At 41.5% G+C, this 15303-nt stretch overlaps 1 protein-coding gene across 1 annotated transcript in view; it reads right to left on the bottom strand.

Annotated features, from left to right (window-relative positions):
• Positions 1-8371: 8371 nt before the first annotated feature.
• Odad2 (outer dynein arm docking complex subunit 2) overlaps positions 8372-15303 on the bottom strand; it is a 154835-nt gene continuing 147903 nt past the window's right edge. The window contains exon 20 of the mRNA XM_051205607.1: positions 8372-8720. Within this exon, the coding sequence (XP_051061564.1) occupies positions 8607-8720 (114 nt within the window). The 3' untranslated portion in view covers positions 8372-8606. The remainder of the gene's footprint in view (positions 8721-15303) is intronic.

Below are 15303 nucleotides of genomic sequence, written 5' to 3'. Positions count from 1 at the left end.
AAAAGCATACAGCAGCTTGTGCAAGCAGGGTGTCCTCATCTACACCCGCCTGCCTGTCAGTTTGCATTACATCATGGTACAAACTGCACAAACGCGATGTTCACCTCACACGGAAGAAGCATCACTCTGTGATTGGGCACAGGCCTTGCAGAGGCCCTTCCTTGCCTTATGGGTTCTTTTATCTTACAAAGCACCAGTTTGTACACAAGAGCTGCATAAACCTTGCTGCATCCTTTAGTACCATCCAAGTGTCACACAATGGAGAGTTCCAGTGATGTTTCAGGGCATCTTGGTTAATCTGTGAGCTTGTTGTCATTCACAAATTAAAGCTATACCTTCTTAAATGTCTACTTTGCATTCCCAGGGCATCCCTGGAAAAAAGGGCTCACTCAAAAATAAAGATACGCTAACCCAACTGCAGCTGCTCAAATGAGCATCTGCTCAGGCTGCTACAACAAAAACCTTAGGCTGCACAATTTATAAACAACAGTCACTTATTGCTCACAGTTCTGAAAGCTGGGTGGTCTGCCAATGAAGCCCTAGCAGATTTGGTGTCTGGTCAGGCTTCCTTGCCAATGCATGCTGCCTTCCATGTGTTCTCCTACACAAAATGGCAGAGGGACTAGCAGGCTTCCCAGGGCCTCTTTTATGAGGGTATCAACCTTAATCACCCTTCAAAGGCCCAACCTCTCAATTCCATTCTCCTGGGAGTTAGAATCACTGTGTGAATTTGGGAAGGACATAGCCAGACCATAGCAAGTGGGCTCTTGTCTACTGAGATAGCAAATGTGGGACAGCTGGAGTACCTCGTAGGGAGACCCCATCGACATTGTGTGGGGGTTTATTTCACATTTACTGATACTGATAGGAAGAATACCCCAAAGAACCTTTTATATTGTAGAAATGAATAACTCATTTTAAGAAGTATTATTACTGCCAGGCATTGGTGGTGCTTGCCTTTAATCCCAGCACTCAAGAGGCAGAGGCAGAGGCAGGCGGATCTCTGTGAGTTGTGGCCAGCCTGGTCTACAGATCGAGTTCCAGGACAGGCTCCAAAGCAACATAGAGAAATTCTGTCTTGAAAAACAAACAAAAATTAAAGAAAGGAGGGAAGAAGAAAAGAAGGAAGGAAGGGAGGGAGGGAGAGAGGGAGGGAGGAGGGGGAAGGAGGGAGGATGAAGGAAGGAAGGAAGGAAAGGAAAACTGTTCCTGATACAGGCAAGCACAGGGATAGCTTAGTAACCTGAGATTCCATTTGACTTAGGCTGCCTTCCACACACACTAACAATGCACCTGACACCTTTACCTGCAACAAGCTGCCTGTACACCCTATTCCTGACAATGTAAAAGGCAGTGCCTCCCTTAGAAACCTCTTCTTAATGCTGCTCTTCTGGAACATATCTAGGAATTGTGGGTGCAGGGCAGAGAGGCGAAGGGGCCTTTGAGTGAACTTCCAGGGAAAACTCCCAATTTGCCCTATTTACAACTTATGCCTTTGTGTGATTGTTCGTATATAGGATTAAAATCAGATACATCATGAGAAAGGACATCCACAGTAAAGAAAAGTTTATGCAAACCAAGCCTGCCAATCAAGGAGGTCCACCCACAGCATGCCTGTTAGCAACCAACTTCTCCTTCTCTTGAACCTCATCAGAAGGTTTTAGCAGTGCATCATATCTATACTATCACTTTTCTTCTGGATAAGCTCCTTGTACTTTGCAATCTGTGCACATCAATTCCTTGAAAAAAAAAAAGGCATTAACAATCTGGAAATGCTTGGCCTAGACAGTGATCCATTAGCAACATTTCCAATCTGGCAATTAAAACGCCAGTATATAACCAAAAGACTCTGAAGATGGGTCCTGAACAGACAATTGTGTACTTATGTACAGCCATTCACAGTAGCCCAAATGCTGGCAAAAGCCAGTGGGTTCATCAATAGGGAGAGAAGTAAACAAAATGTGTTTTTATGCACACAATGGGATATTACTCAGCTTTGTATTGGAAGGGAGTTTGGACACATGCTACAATATGGGAGAATCTGGAATTCATCGTGCTAAATAAAATAAGCCAGACATAACAGGATAAATACTATGCATTCTACCTTCTAGGGGCACTGGGAACTGGCAAGACAATACATCTGATACATTTTATATTTGGATGTAAATTTCTTTTTAACAGTAATAGCAGTCTGGCAGGGACTTCTGCAGTCTCCAAAGTCTCTACGTCTTTATTCTCCCAGACATAGTGGATGAAAGTCATTTGGCATTACAGCAGTAGTATTTAAAAAAAAAAAAAAGAAGCAAAACCTGCCTTCTTACCTTTCTCTCATTTGGATTGCTTGCCTTGTCTGGTCCTGGCAGATGCTGAAGCTTGTAATTGCTAACATACCTTATCTCCTGGCCTCTGGCCTCAGCCCGTCTTTTTCCTAGAGTGATTAAGACACATCCACAAACACACATCTGTGTAGTAATTGCTATGGATAAGATAGCCAGGATAAGACTTTAAAGTCTTTAAGACCGCACGACCCATCCTAATATACTAGAAGTATGCCTCTTAGCAGCTAGCAGGTTAGGGTTAGGCATGAAGGGGAGAGAGAACAGCTCGTGTTTGTCCTCACCGATTCACCAAAGAATGGTTTTATTTGAAACTTTGAAAATGGTGAATCAGGAGCACAGGAAATCCATCTAGATCATGATTTCCAGTCAGCTGTGGTGTTTACACACCAGAAACATTGAAACACCAATCTTACATCTTTCACTTACACAAAGAAAAGCGTAAAATACTTTAAGAGCTGGAGAATACAGAATTCTTTTGTCATAGAAAATTGGGATGGGAGTAAGATGCAGAGATTCGAATGGAGAAAACAAATGTTGGAATGAGATGGAATAAAGGAAGCAATCTGGGCTTGAAGAAACAATGCAGAGCAGAAAACCCACCATATCTTAAAGGAATATGGAAGTTATGGGCCTAAACCATATATATTTCATAGTCAATATATTTTGGTTAATGATATACACCAACAGAATATTGAAAGAGGTCATTATAATATTGTTCATCTTGGACATCTACAGAACAGTAAACAGAATCAGTCAAAATCATTTCTCTACCACTTAGAACATCAATGTTGTAAGAAATAATCTATCAATGATCCTTCCTGTTATTTCATGTATTACATCCTTCTATGATATTAAATACAGGGTTCAGGGATGGATATGTAGCTTGGTTGGGAGTGCTTACTTAGCATCCCCAAAGCCCTGAGTTCATCCCCCATCATCACATACACTGGGTGTGGTTGCATGTTTGTAATCTCAGCACTAGGAAAATGGAACAGGGAGGTTTAGAGGTTCAAGGTAACCCTTTGATATTTAGTGGTTTTGAGGTAGCCTGTGATACAAGAGAGACCTAGAGTGAACGAACAAATGGATAAATGAATGAATATGAGCCCACTGATAAAACAGATAAGTGCCAGAGTTTACAATGTGGCCACTTTGTGGCTGTCTTAGTTGTACTACACCAGTTTTAATTGTGGTTTAAAACTCTTACAAATGAGTATTTTGTGGTTTAAAACTCTTACAAATGAGTATTCACCCAGGTGAATGGCTCTATACCCATAGGTATACAAACAACACAAATTGGATATAATGGGACATAGAATAAAATAAGAGAGCATGACATTGAGGGTAGCTCTGGGAAGTGTTAAGGGGAGGTGATGGGGTGACTATAATAAAAATATATGAAGTCCTCAAAGAATTCATAAAAATACTTTTTTGGTTCTTTTCGAGACAAAGTTTCTCTGTGTAGCTCTGGCTGTCTTGGAACTTGAGCTGTAGACCAGGTTGGTCTCAAACTCACAGAGATCTACCTGCTTCTGCCTTCCAAGTGCTGGGATTAAAGGCATCCACCACCTGGCCATAAAAATATTTTTAAAAGCTAAGCATGACACATTAGTGAAAAACATACACAGAGTTCTTTTATTTATTTACAGTGTATTTTCTGAGAATTTCACACATGGTAAAGTTACTATTTCCAACATCTCAATTTTTTTTACAGGCAATTAGTGGCGTCTGAGAGAGGGAGAGTCAGACTTCTCCCAGAGTAGGTTATCCAGTTCCTAAACACATATAATATGAGCAGCACTAGATGGGCACATGAAGTTGTGTATGAATATATGTTGATATACATATAATGTACTATATTATTAATAATATATGTGTAGTGTTTATAATTGTACATTATATAATTAAAGAGGAGATCGCTGATTTGAGAGGGAATGGGGAGGGCACCAGAGGAGCCAGAGGGGGAGGAATAAGAGTGGGAATGATGTAAATGTATCATGTATGCATGCACTCATGTAAAAGTCTCAAAACCCCAGAGGAAACTAGTTCTTTTATGCATATCCTGTATATTTCATTTGTAAACTCAGTCTATCTCCTTTGAAGTTAGTGTTCAGAGGCTGGAGAGAAAGCCCAGCCATTAAGAGTGCTTGCTACTCTTCTAGTTTAGCTTTCAGCATTCACAAAAGGGTGCTCACAGACGACTTTAGCTCTAATACTAAGGGAGCTAACACCCTCTTCAGGTACCCACATGCCTCTCTCTCTCTCTCTCTCTCTCTCTCTCTCTCTCTCTCTCTCTCTCACACACACACACAGAGAGAGAGAGAGAGAGAGAGGGAGCGAGAGAGAGAGAGAGAGAGAGGCACACATGTGCGTGTACACTCAAATAAAAATATGTCTTAAAAAGGTTAGTGTTCAGAAATAGGAATCATGATTTAGTGTGAATGTTTCTAAATATTAATTGAAAGTTTCTGTGTTTTTAAGAAGTGAGGGTTATACATTGCAATGTAGATTAAAATATACAGATGAACAAAACAGGAAACAAATCAGTTCTGTCCACCATGTAGGGTACTCACTGTTAATAGTTTGCTGTATAATTTCAAGGTCTCTTTTTCTATGTGACTAAATAGATACATTTTTATATTTTTTATTAATTTTGTTATCTGGTAGTTTTATATATGTATATAAATCTACCTCCCTCATTTCTAACATCTTGTAAAAACAAAGTAAAATCTCTTTATTCATTGTGTATGATTGTATGTGGTGAAATGGGGAGTCTCATCCTGAGGTCAAAGGACAACTTGTGTGAGTCAGATCTCTTCTTCCACCCCTGTGGGTCACTGGTATTAAACTTGGGTCATTAGACATGGTAGCAAGTACCTTTATTCACTGAGCCATATCTTTGGCTCATGACATAAAACAAAACATCTCACACTATAATACTGTTTCAGAATCTGCTTTGACATTTAACAATATGTTTTGGAAAACCTCCCATGGGATTATTATTTGAAGACACACTTTCAGTGTGCAGATGAACTGTAAAAGAGGGAACCGAAGTTTCCTTGGCATTTCTGGTACTGTAAATCTAGCTTGCTAGTCAACTTTCCAGCACTACAACAAATCAAACAATAAAGAAAGGACTTGTTAGTTGCAGGCCATGAGCAATCGGTCCCATTGATTCAGGCCTGTAAGAAGGTAGAACATCATGGTGGACTACGTGGCAGAGCAAAGCCCACAAACTTAGAAAGTCTTGGTATGCCTTGCAAAATTATTCCTGCAGAATGGGTGCTCTCATTCTGATAGACTCTCCTACTAAGATTCCAGGGAATCTGTTTCATCTGTCCTCCTGCATGTTAATCAAGACCAAAAGAATCAATACTGGGTAATACTGGCTCAGCAGGTAAAGGTGCATGCTGCCTGCCTATGACTGAAGTTCAATCCCCAGGACCCACATGATAGAGGGCCAGCACTGACTCCGCAGGTGCCTCTGACCATATTTTCACCATGGTACATCCCCCGCTCACATGAAAGAAATAACAATGTGATCAAGTTTAAGTACATAACACTGTACTTGAATGTAGTAGCACCATACAGTAGAACCCAAACCAGTTCACTTTCTAGTCTGTTCTCATTTAAGGGGAGAGTGCGTTTTTACACTTCAGCACACCTGGGCCATTTATTGAATCTGAAGTACTGAAGTTTTTAACACCTGGTTTTCTTAATATTTTCATTGAATTGCAGTAAAGAACATAGGTTATTCCAATCCTAAATCTTCATGGAATGAAATTAGAGTGAACAATTTTAAACCATTTGGACTGGGATATTTTATCTGGTTGACCTAACATTTTAAGGGAAAGTGAAAGGACCTATTCACTCCTTTCAACAATGAAGACCCATCTTACATGGGAATACATTTTCCATTTATTTTTAAATTGTAATATCTCAGGTCTGTGTGAATGTTTTAGAACTACATCAGTAACAGCAAGTCTGTGAGGCAGCAGAACTCACGATGGCACACCCTAAGAGAACTGTCAACTCATTTTTAGAACTCAGAAAATGTTTAAAAAGGAACAAGTTATTTTTAGCACAAGTCATCCCGATAGCAATAAATTGTGACTGGGAAAGGTGGAAGATCATGGCTAGGGTTTCCCAAAGGAAATCCAATTAAAATTCCTTCCACCTTAAACCCTTTCCAAACCGAAGGAGCCAGAGGGCATATTGTGTTCTCTGTGTGTCCAGTTAAAATAAAGCCTAAGAAAGAAACTCATCATCAAAAAACAAAGAATTAAAGCCTTCGTTCACTAGCACAAAATAAATATCACAAAAACCCTCACATAGAAGGAAAAAAAAAAACCTATAAGTATTCTCACAGTGTATATTAGCTGACCAAGGGAGTGGCTGATCAGCCTCACCCCCATCCTCTGAAAGCTAAGGGTGCTTTGCAGGCTTTAACATTTTTCTAGACCAGCATTTTCTACGACACCATTTCACAAAGTAAGCCCAAAATTGGCCTCTAAGATCAGCATCTTATTCCGGAGGCACTACACTACAGGCTGATCTGAATGGAAGCCTTTGCTTAGAAAATACATGAGACAATCTTTGTACTGCTTTTATCCTTTTCTAAGTGTTTGGCTTCTTTTTAAACAGCTCTGTTGCTTTTACTTTATGCATTTGTCAACCATCAAAACAAATGCCGTGAGCACAATAAAGTTCAGTCTTCCCATCAGTATTCATGGGTCTCTTCCTTCACTGGCCCTTGGTTTTCATCTTGCTTCCCTTCAGTTCCTGGACCCAGTGACACAGAATGTTTTAAGATCCGAAGCCTATAGTGAGCTTTCGAGGTCACTCTAGTAACAATCTAATCATTATTCATTTCCTGTAGCTATCACAACCCATGGCTCCTAGGTGTTTTTTAATGCTGTCAAACAAAAGTGGCCAGCACAGGGCTGTTAGAAACATCCAGTGCTGGATGTTGACAGGCAGGCTTTACTCTCCAAAATTAATCCTTAGGGTTAACACTGCTTTCTTCCTAGCACTATTCTCATTTATATTCTCCTTCAAAAAGCAGCAAAGAAAGTGGACGTTTTATGAAAGCTTAAAATTCTCAGAAGCACTTACCTTTTTACTGGAGCCTCTGTCATTGGTCTAATATTCATCTGGAGCTGACTCTTTTTTTTCATTTTGCACAAATTATTTACATTGAATTCAATTAGGTTTATGGTTTTCTCCAAAGGATGACATATACAGTACCTAATATTTTTTCAATAAAGTGGCCTTGCCTACTCTCTAAAGCATTCTCTGAGAGAGAGCTTTGGCTCTCCAAGCTGATGCATACAGAGTTGTTTTTCTGGCAAGCGTTAGATGGTTGGGACAGTTAGTTCCCAAACATTTCAGCACATGGAGGTTACATATGTGATTTTTTAAAAAGTGTGTTCTAATGTTTCTTAACCTGATAAAATGCAACTAAGCCTTTGTGGCCATTTTTTAAAAAGTACTTCATGTGCTGGAAATAAGTTCAGAAATTCAGAGTAATTTTATATGAAATAATATTATCCTTACATCAGCATAAATTAATTTTAATAAAAGTGTTGGTGACTCGCTGTGAGGGAAATGAAACATATCGTTGTTTACACTCGGTCAGTCCCAAAGTGAAAGGACTCCTTGTCCTTGCAATTTGCATGCCGCCATGTGGTGACGGTTGCACATTATTGTCTCCGGTGTTTGATCGTATAGAAGTTTGGGATGACCTCAGGATGCTCTTGCTAAGAGCAGCTGCTTAACGCTGAATTGTATTTAATAACCATTTGTGAAATCAGCACATCTCCTCAGAACTCTCCTGTGGCTTGCAAGCGATCAAGCAGACTGAGCCGTAAGCACAGGACAGCCAGATTGGTTTAACAGAAAAGGGGTTCATTCTCAAGACATTCATGGGTGCATCTGGAACTGCACATTGGGAAAGCTATATTCTTTATTAAAATCACTGCAGATGCAAAAGTGTAGTTGAACTACATATATAATGTATACATATACCCTCAAATTCTTGGAAAATTATCACAAATTTATTGGCTTTACATTTCATTACATATTTACTTTTTATTAAATAGAATAAAAATATTCTTATAATTTTCAAGGAAAAGTTTTCATGTCTTAATCCATGACTATTTGAAGGACTGGTTGATGAATGCTTCTCGACTCTGGCTTCCTGGCAGAGGGATTGGTATGTCATCTGTCAGAGCATTTGGTGTCTTGTGTGTGTTCCCCTTTCAAGTTTCAAGTATATCTCGCCTTTTCTGTGGCGAGAGCCAATCTGCGGATGTTAGATATACAGCCAGCAGCAGCTTCCTGGAGATCCTGGTCTGGGGACCCGACCATATCCAGTAGAAGCTGTCACACACCAAAGGAGAAGAGAAGAAAGAATAAAACCATTAATCCAAAGGCATAAAGCTAGGCTATAGAAAGAAGTTAAAACTGTATTAAAAAAAAAAAAAAAACAACAACAACAAAGGGCCAGGGAAACAGCTCTGTGGGTAAAAATGCTTACTGTGTGATCATGATGACCCAAATCCGGATCCCCAGCACCCATGTAAAAGCTAGGTATGGCCTCATGTGCCTGTAACCCCAGCAGGGGACAGCAGAGACAGGTGGGAGCTTGCAAGTCAAGTAGCATCTCTGAAGTAATGAGTTTCAGGTTCAGTGTGAGACCCCATTTCAAGGGCAGAGGCTGAGAGTAATGAAACAGGACACCAGACATACTCCTCTGCCCTCTGCAGGCACGCACAGACATGCACACTCACCCCACAATGAGCACACATACACAAAAGCAACATATGTGTGGGAAAACCCATTCAGGTGGAGGCAGATGCTTATGCGGGGCACGAATTCCTCGCTAGTTCTTGGTATTTCATTGCCATAGGTCTCCTTCTGGAGTCTCTCTGGCATGCTTTTGGCTTTTCCACCCCTCAGGACAAACCAAAAGCATATTGTCCCTAGATGCCTGGCACATCCTCTTCTACTTAATATCCCCAAGTTTAGAGTTCGGCCCACCTACAAGAGTGAGTCCCTAATCCCATAAGCCCCTCAATAGAATTTCCCCCAATGCCAAGCAAAGAGTTTGTGTACTCTGACCCCAGCTGGCTTTCTAGCTATTTGTCTTTCTCTTGTTCCACTGTAGACAGCAAGGTTCTATGCCCCCATGTGCCTTAACTGATGCCACCTCTCTGCTTAAAACACCCTCTCACTTTCTATGGCTCTGTAACTTTCATTCACTTTTACTGAAGTTCATTTACTCATGTATCCAAACAACAACCCCACAAAGCCACAACTGGTTTTCATCAAACCAGAAGCCATTTCTTTCACTTGGGGCTGTGGCAGTTGATTCAAGTGTCTATAACATTTGGGTTCTTACCCTTTAAATAGGTATTGGGCCCCTGCTTTCAGTTTGCTATATTGTGAACATGTAAGGAAATTTATGATGCCATCATAGTGCATCTAGACATCAGATGCCAAGTAAATGCCAAATAAATGAACTAGAACTTCTTAAACCTAAAAAAAATGACTCAGTAAGGTATTTTAGAAGTTAATTGGATTCTAGATTTTCTATGCAGAAGTACTGGAATACAAATGTGGCTAGTGCCAGGAAATGAAGACGACTATCAGCAAAGAATATCAGAAAGAAAAGCACTATGACATAGGGTACCTATGCCACACTTATGGGTCTGGATTGTATTCTTGCAAAAGAAATTAATCACTTTAATTAGGGGAGTGGCATGGCCATGTATTTTAGAAAGCTCACTATTACTGCAGCATTCAGAATACTGACTATAGGGAGAAGATGCCTGGCTTCCTTCAGAGCAGACAAGGAGTGAAAAGGGTAAGAGCAACAATGAAGAAACTAATTTAATGGCCATTTAGGGAAGAAATATACAATCCCATGGTACAAGCCACACTGGTTACCCAAAAAGAAAATAAAAATGATAATCTCACATCATCCATAAACACCAACCCAGGATTTATATCTTGTGAGAATTAAACATATGTGAAACACAGATTGTATATAAGGATATCTTGATCATGTTGGGGTATTAAAGGTCTGGATCCTTGACCTTCACATCACTAACCCTCCATATCTAGGGTCACACCCTGGCCCTCAGTTTTCAACACTCACTCTATCTCTCCCAAACCCTCTGGCTGCAGCATCTTCCCTTATGACATGACAGTTCCATAACTGTTGTTTTCATTGCGACCTTGGCCTACGAGAGTCTTTAAAAATTTTCAATAGTCCTTGCTCTTTGACTTAGTCTCCACGGTCAATCTCTGCACCCATTCTTCTGCTAGCTTCTTAAACCTCCTTTACATGACATCCACTCACAAAAGCCTCAGTGGTGCACAGAGCCAGCTTTGATTCCTAAGTGATTGATAGTGTCTGAGCCTGGCAGGAGGCAGTATATAAATAATGGGACAAATAGATCTCCTGTAAATCCAACCATGGTGGATTCCTCCATTGCCCAGCAAGCTAAACATGTCTTTTTCTCTATTCAGCTCCATTTCTCATGTTTCTCAGAGGCCATTTCATGTCTTCATTCTTCAACCTCTTGTGCAGCCATGGTCACAACATAAAACCTAGATGAGCTCTGAAACTCACAGAAGCCACTACATAGGAACAGCTCTTAAAACTATAGCCCTAACAGTGCCTTAACACAACTCTGTCTCCTTCATTTCAGTCATGGTACATGTCTCTCCCAATTTCCAAGGCATTTGTTTCATTTATATTCTCCATCCAGTTCTTTCTCTTTAGGAAATTTTGCTATTAGATGCTCTGTATCTGTACCTCTTCATTCCTAATGGTTCTTTCCATCTTCATTTAAACATATGTTTGATGAGCCTATTATATGACTCAGAGGGTAAAGGCATTTGCCACCAGCCTGATGATCTGTGCTGATCCCCAGGACCCAGAGAGGGAAGAAGAGAGGGAGGAAGAAAGAGAGAAGTAAGGAGGGAGGAAGGGAGGGAAAAATGGAGGGATGAAGAGAGGGAGGGACAGAGGAGGCTTTCGTTTCTTAGTTACCCGGCTTCTTCTAAGATTGTACTTCCAGTCAGGACTGGACCACCAGGCACCCTGATGATAATGCATTTGCCCAGTATACCCAGTGCCCAGCCTAGAGCTAGTGTTCCATAAATGGTATCAATTTGGTGATTATTTCACCAGTTTCCAGGACTGCTTCATTTGCTGGAGGCTAGCCCTGGTAGATGAGGGAGGAAGGAAAAAGAAGGAATTTTGGCCTCAGGGTTAGTCTGGCTCTTGTCAGTACTTGCTCCAGGACCCTGCTATTGAATCCAGTGACCCTGGCTGCTCTGGGCATCTGCTGTCACGTCCTTGCCAGGATCCCTTAGAAATGAAGCCCTTGATCTAATGCCTGTCGGAATCAAACACACATTTAGCTTCTCCCCCAGCTCACATTGTTGTCTGTGGTCCCCCTTTGGGCTCTCCAAGAATCAGCTGTGTTTATTTTCAAATCCTGGACATCAGTTACACAATCTCACACTCAAAAAACCAACGAACTGTGAGTGAGGGTAATGGACAGAGTGCAGCCTCCTCTAGAAGCCATCCAGGTAAAGGTTTGGAAGGCGCGAGAATCTGTCCAATTATAAACTATGTTAGACATCTCCTGCAGGCTGGTGCCCTTTGTGGAACACTGAATTTACTTTGTACACAACAATGCACCAAGATGACTGCTTCACTTTATAGAATTCAGTTTGCTGAAGTTCTTACAGCAAACATGCTGCTTAGGTCTATATTCAGGTAGGATTCGTACCTAATACTTTTGCTAAAAGATAGCCAACAAAGCTCCATAAGCTACTATTGAGAGTCTAACCAAGGCTTTGATAGCTTGGGCAGTAAAGTGCTTACCTTGCATAAGGATCTGAGTTCAGTCATCTGAACCTGGGTCTTTTGTTTGTTTGTGCTTTGTGTTTTGAAGAGCTGGACATGTAATCCCAGTACTGGGGAGGAAGGGATGGATGGATCCTTGGAGCTCAGTGGCAAGTCAGTCTGGCTTACTCCCATTTGGCAAGTTCTAGTCTAGTGAGAGACTGTTTCAAAACCAAAGTGGACAGTGCCTAAAGGACAAGACCTGTTGCTGTCATCTGACTTCCAGGCACACACACACACACGCACACAGGAGAAAACATGGTGTATGTGGTGGGCTGTGAGTTGTTTCCTTAAACTTACCTTGCATGTCTCTCTGGCACTAGATCTGAGGTGACATAGTGTTTGCATAATGTGAATGGCTTTATTAGTTACCAAGTTGCTATGTACCAGGCACCATAATTTCACCAATGAAAGGAGGCTGCACTGTCCATTTTATTTAGCTAGGAACATTCTCAAATAAGAGGATAGAGTGGCAAGTTCAGAATTCTCTGTGTACTAAAGGCATGGACAACCTGATGTTTGAGAGAGTGCTGCCTCTTGGCCACTATGCCACTAGGGAAATCCCAATTGATATCTGAGGGGCCCTTGAAGCACCCCTTTGATTTAGTTATGCAGTCTGAAATCCACTGTTTTCCCATAACCTAATCGTACTCAGTTGAGAGCATTATTTCTTGCTGTGTGAGACGCACTGGCTGTGCCCAGACTATTTTACAGACTGAGCATGGACCTGTTCCTATCCCAAGCCTCCATCTGAACAAGGTGGACCATGTACGTGTCTTGGTTTGGAATCAGCCTCAGGAATATGTTTTCATTTTTCTAAGAGCTTCACAAACAAACTTACTTAGAGGAATGCTTTAAAACTAGGATAAATATCCACAAGCCAGCAACTTTGCCCCAAATCCTAAACTTGGTGAGCCAACCAACCGTTAACAAAGAGCAGTGCCTGTTCTCACATCATGAGTACAGAGCCAGAAGAAGGTAGTTTACAATCTTTTGTGATAATTACACTTAAAACGCAGGGGTTTCCCTAGGAGAGCAGATGCAAATTGGGCATGAGTGAACATGGAGTACATATAGCTCTTTTTTGCTATATGTATTTTTGATCTATCGACTTTTTCCAACTATAAAGGCATTTTTAATATTATGAGGGGGGAAAAACACCTCGGGTTTCACTTTTTGAAGTGTTTGTTCCTTTCAAAAGCTTTGCTCTTTTTAATCATCCCCTCCCCCCAAACACACCCAAGGACTTTACATTTATGGGGAGTTTCATATATACACTGAAGGAAAACCAGCCTCTTTGCTTTAAAACTTAATTGCACGGAGCACTTTAAAACATCATTCAAACACATAACGTTTTACAGCTTGGACTGAACAAGGACATGGGAGGGCACAATGGGTGGCTTGTGGATAGGCTGGGAGGACTTCGAATACTTCCTTCAGTGTAAAAGGCTTTGATCTTGAGGCTGTGCCCTGAGTATACAGCTGTGACCTGTGGCTCACATCTCTTGAAAGGTGAGATTAGGTAGCTTGGGAACCAACCAGTGTCTGCATCCAATTTTACTTTCATATTTAACAGTTCACAGCTTTATGCTGCATTTCAGTTGCATGAAAAATATGGACTTGTTTGAGTGATAACACATTTTCTCATGGTTTGACTCTACATTGCTTGGGTGACCAGAGTCTGGAAATATGGGGCTTTTAATTACAGCTGGATGAGATCCGAATTACCTGTGTATGCACCCAACACAGGGGACTTTTCAGCAGGACCCTGAGTTTCCAAAGCTGATTCCACTGGAGAAGCCTTTGGCTATTTTCCTGTTGAGGGTACAACATGGTAATGACCACCTCTGCCTGTAAAGTGGCTTCCCTACTATTCATCTGGGCTGGGCCTGTGTTGCTGTTCCAGCCGAGACTCCACCACAGCCAGACTCTGAGCCTTGCTAATTCATTTCATATGACATTGGACCTGAACCAGGGGCCTCAAGATACATTCTGCTGTTGCAGGCTGGGATGGAAGTGTCGCTTCTGTTTGGCCAGTGCAGGGAGGCTTGTGAGGGGCCGGCTCTTCAAGGGTGTCTGTTCCCCTGTAGCCGACAGAGGAGTACACCATGGACTATGGATTCACTGGCTGTACCAAAACTCACATTGAGAAGTAATCCTTATGGTGAGGCATTAAAAGGGTAGAAATTTAATCTGTGGCATTTAGGGGCATTTAGGAGGTAATTAAGATTAAATGAGGATGTGAGGGTGGGGCTCTAATCCAATGGGACTGTGGCTTCATGAGAAGAGTTAAGGTCCTTTGTCTTACAATGTGATATCCTCATCACCTTGGGGCCCTGCTGACGGTCCTCACCAGCAAGACGGGTTCCACCAGACTCTGTTTCCCAATATGGAATTTTCCAGCTTTCATAATTATTCTTTACGAATTACACTGTCTGTGATGTTTTATTATAGTAACGGAAAGTAGACTGAGTACATGTTTATGTGACCTGAGATATACATTTACAAGTTAAAGGTAGATGCCACTTTTATTGAACTGCTGCCCTTCCTCTCCAGACATCTGCTCACATTGGAATAAGTTTGCTTTGTGGATTTTCCTCCATACTTTGGGGCTGAGGGAGAGTAAATGGTATGTAGCTATTTCCTTCAATTGAAATACTTCCTCCTAGAGGGAGAAAGGAGGCTCGTGACTCAGGAAGCTAAGTCAAACTACAGAGCTTAGAAGGCCCAGAAAGTTGTGAGAGTCACAATGCCCCTCTTCAAGTCTGGACCTGCAGGGCAGGGGGCTCAAAGTCACACCAGGAGCTCTGGGGGTTCAGCTTCCAATGAGTCGTTGCCCAGGCTGGGATGGTCCTTCTGGTGATGCAGTTGTCATTTGCCACCCAAGCTCCTGTAAAGAATCCCAGTTAACTCACTGGCTCATGCTGGATTTGAATGGAATCATTTCTCTGGTTGGACAGCTCTGCCCTTCTCTAGGGTAAATATGTCTCCCTGGGAAAAGTCACACAGCAGAAGGATTGAGAAAAGGTCTTGTTATGT

The sequence above is a fragment of the Phodopus roborovskii genome, unplaced genomic scaffold, assembly GCF_943737965.1.
Source record: "Phodopus roborovskii unplaced genomic scaffold, PHOROB, whole genome shotgun sequence".
NCBI classification, from domain to species: domain Eukaryota; kingdom Metazoa; phylum Chordata; class Mammalia; order Rodentia; family Cricetidae; genus Phodopus; species Phodopus roborovskii.
The sequence above is the reverse complement of the archived record's forward strand: the minus strand, read 5'-3'. Positions and strand labels throughout refer to the sequence as shown.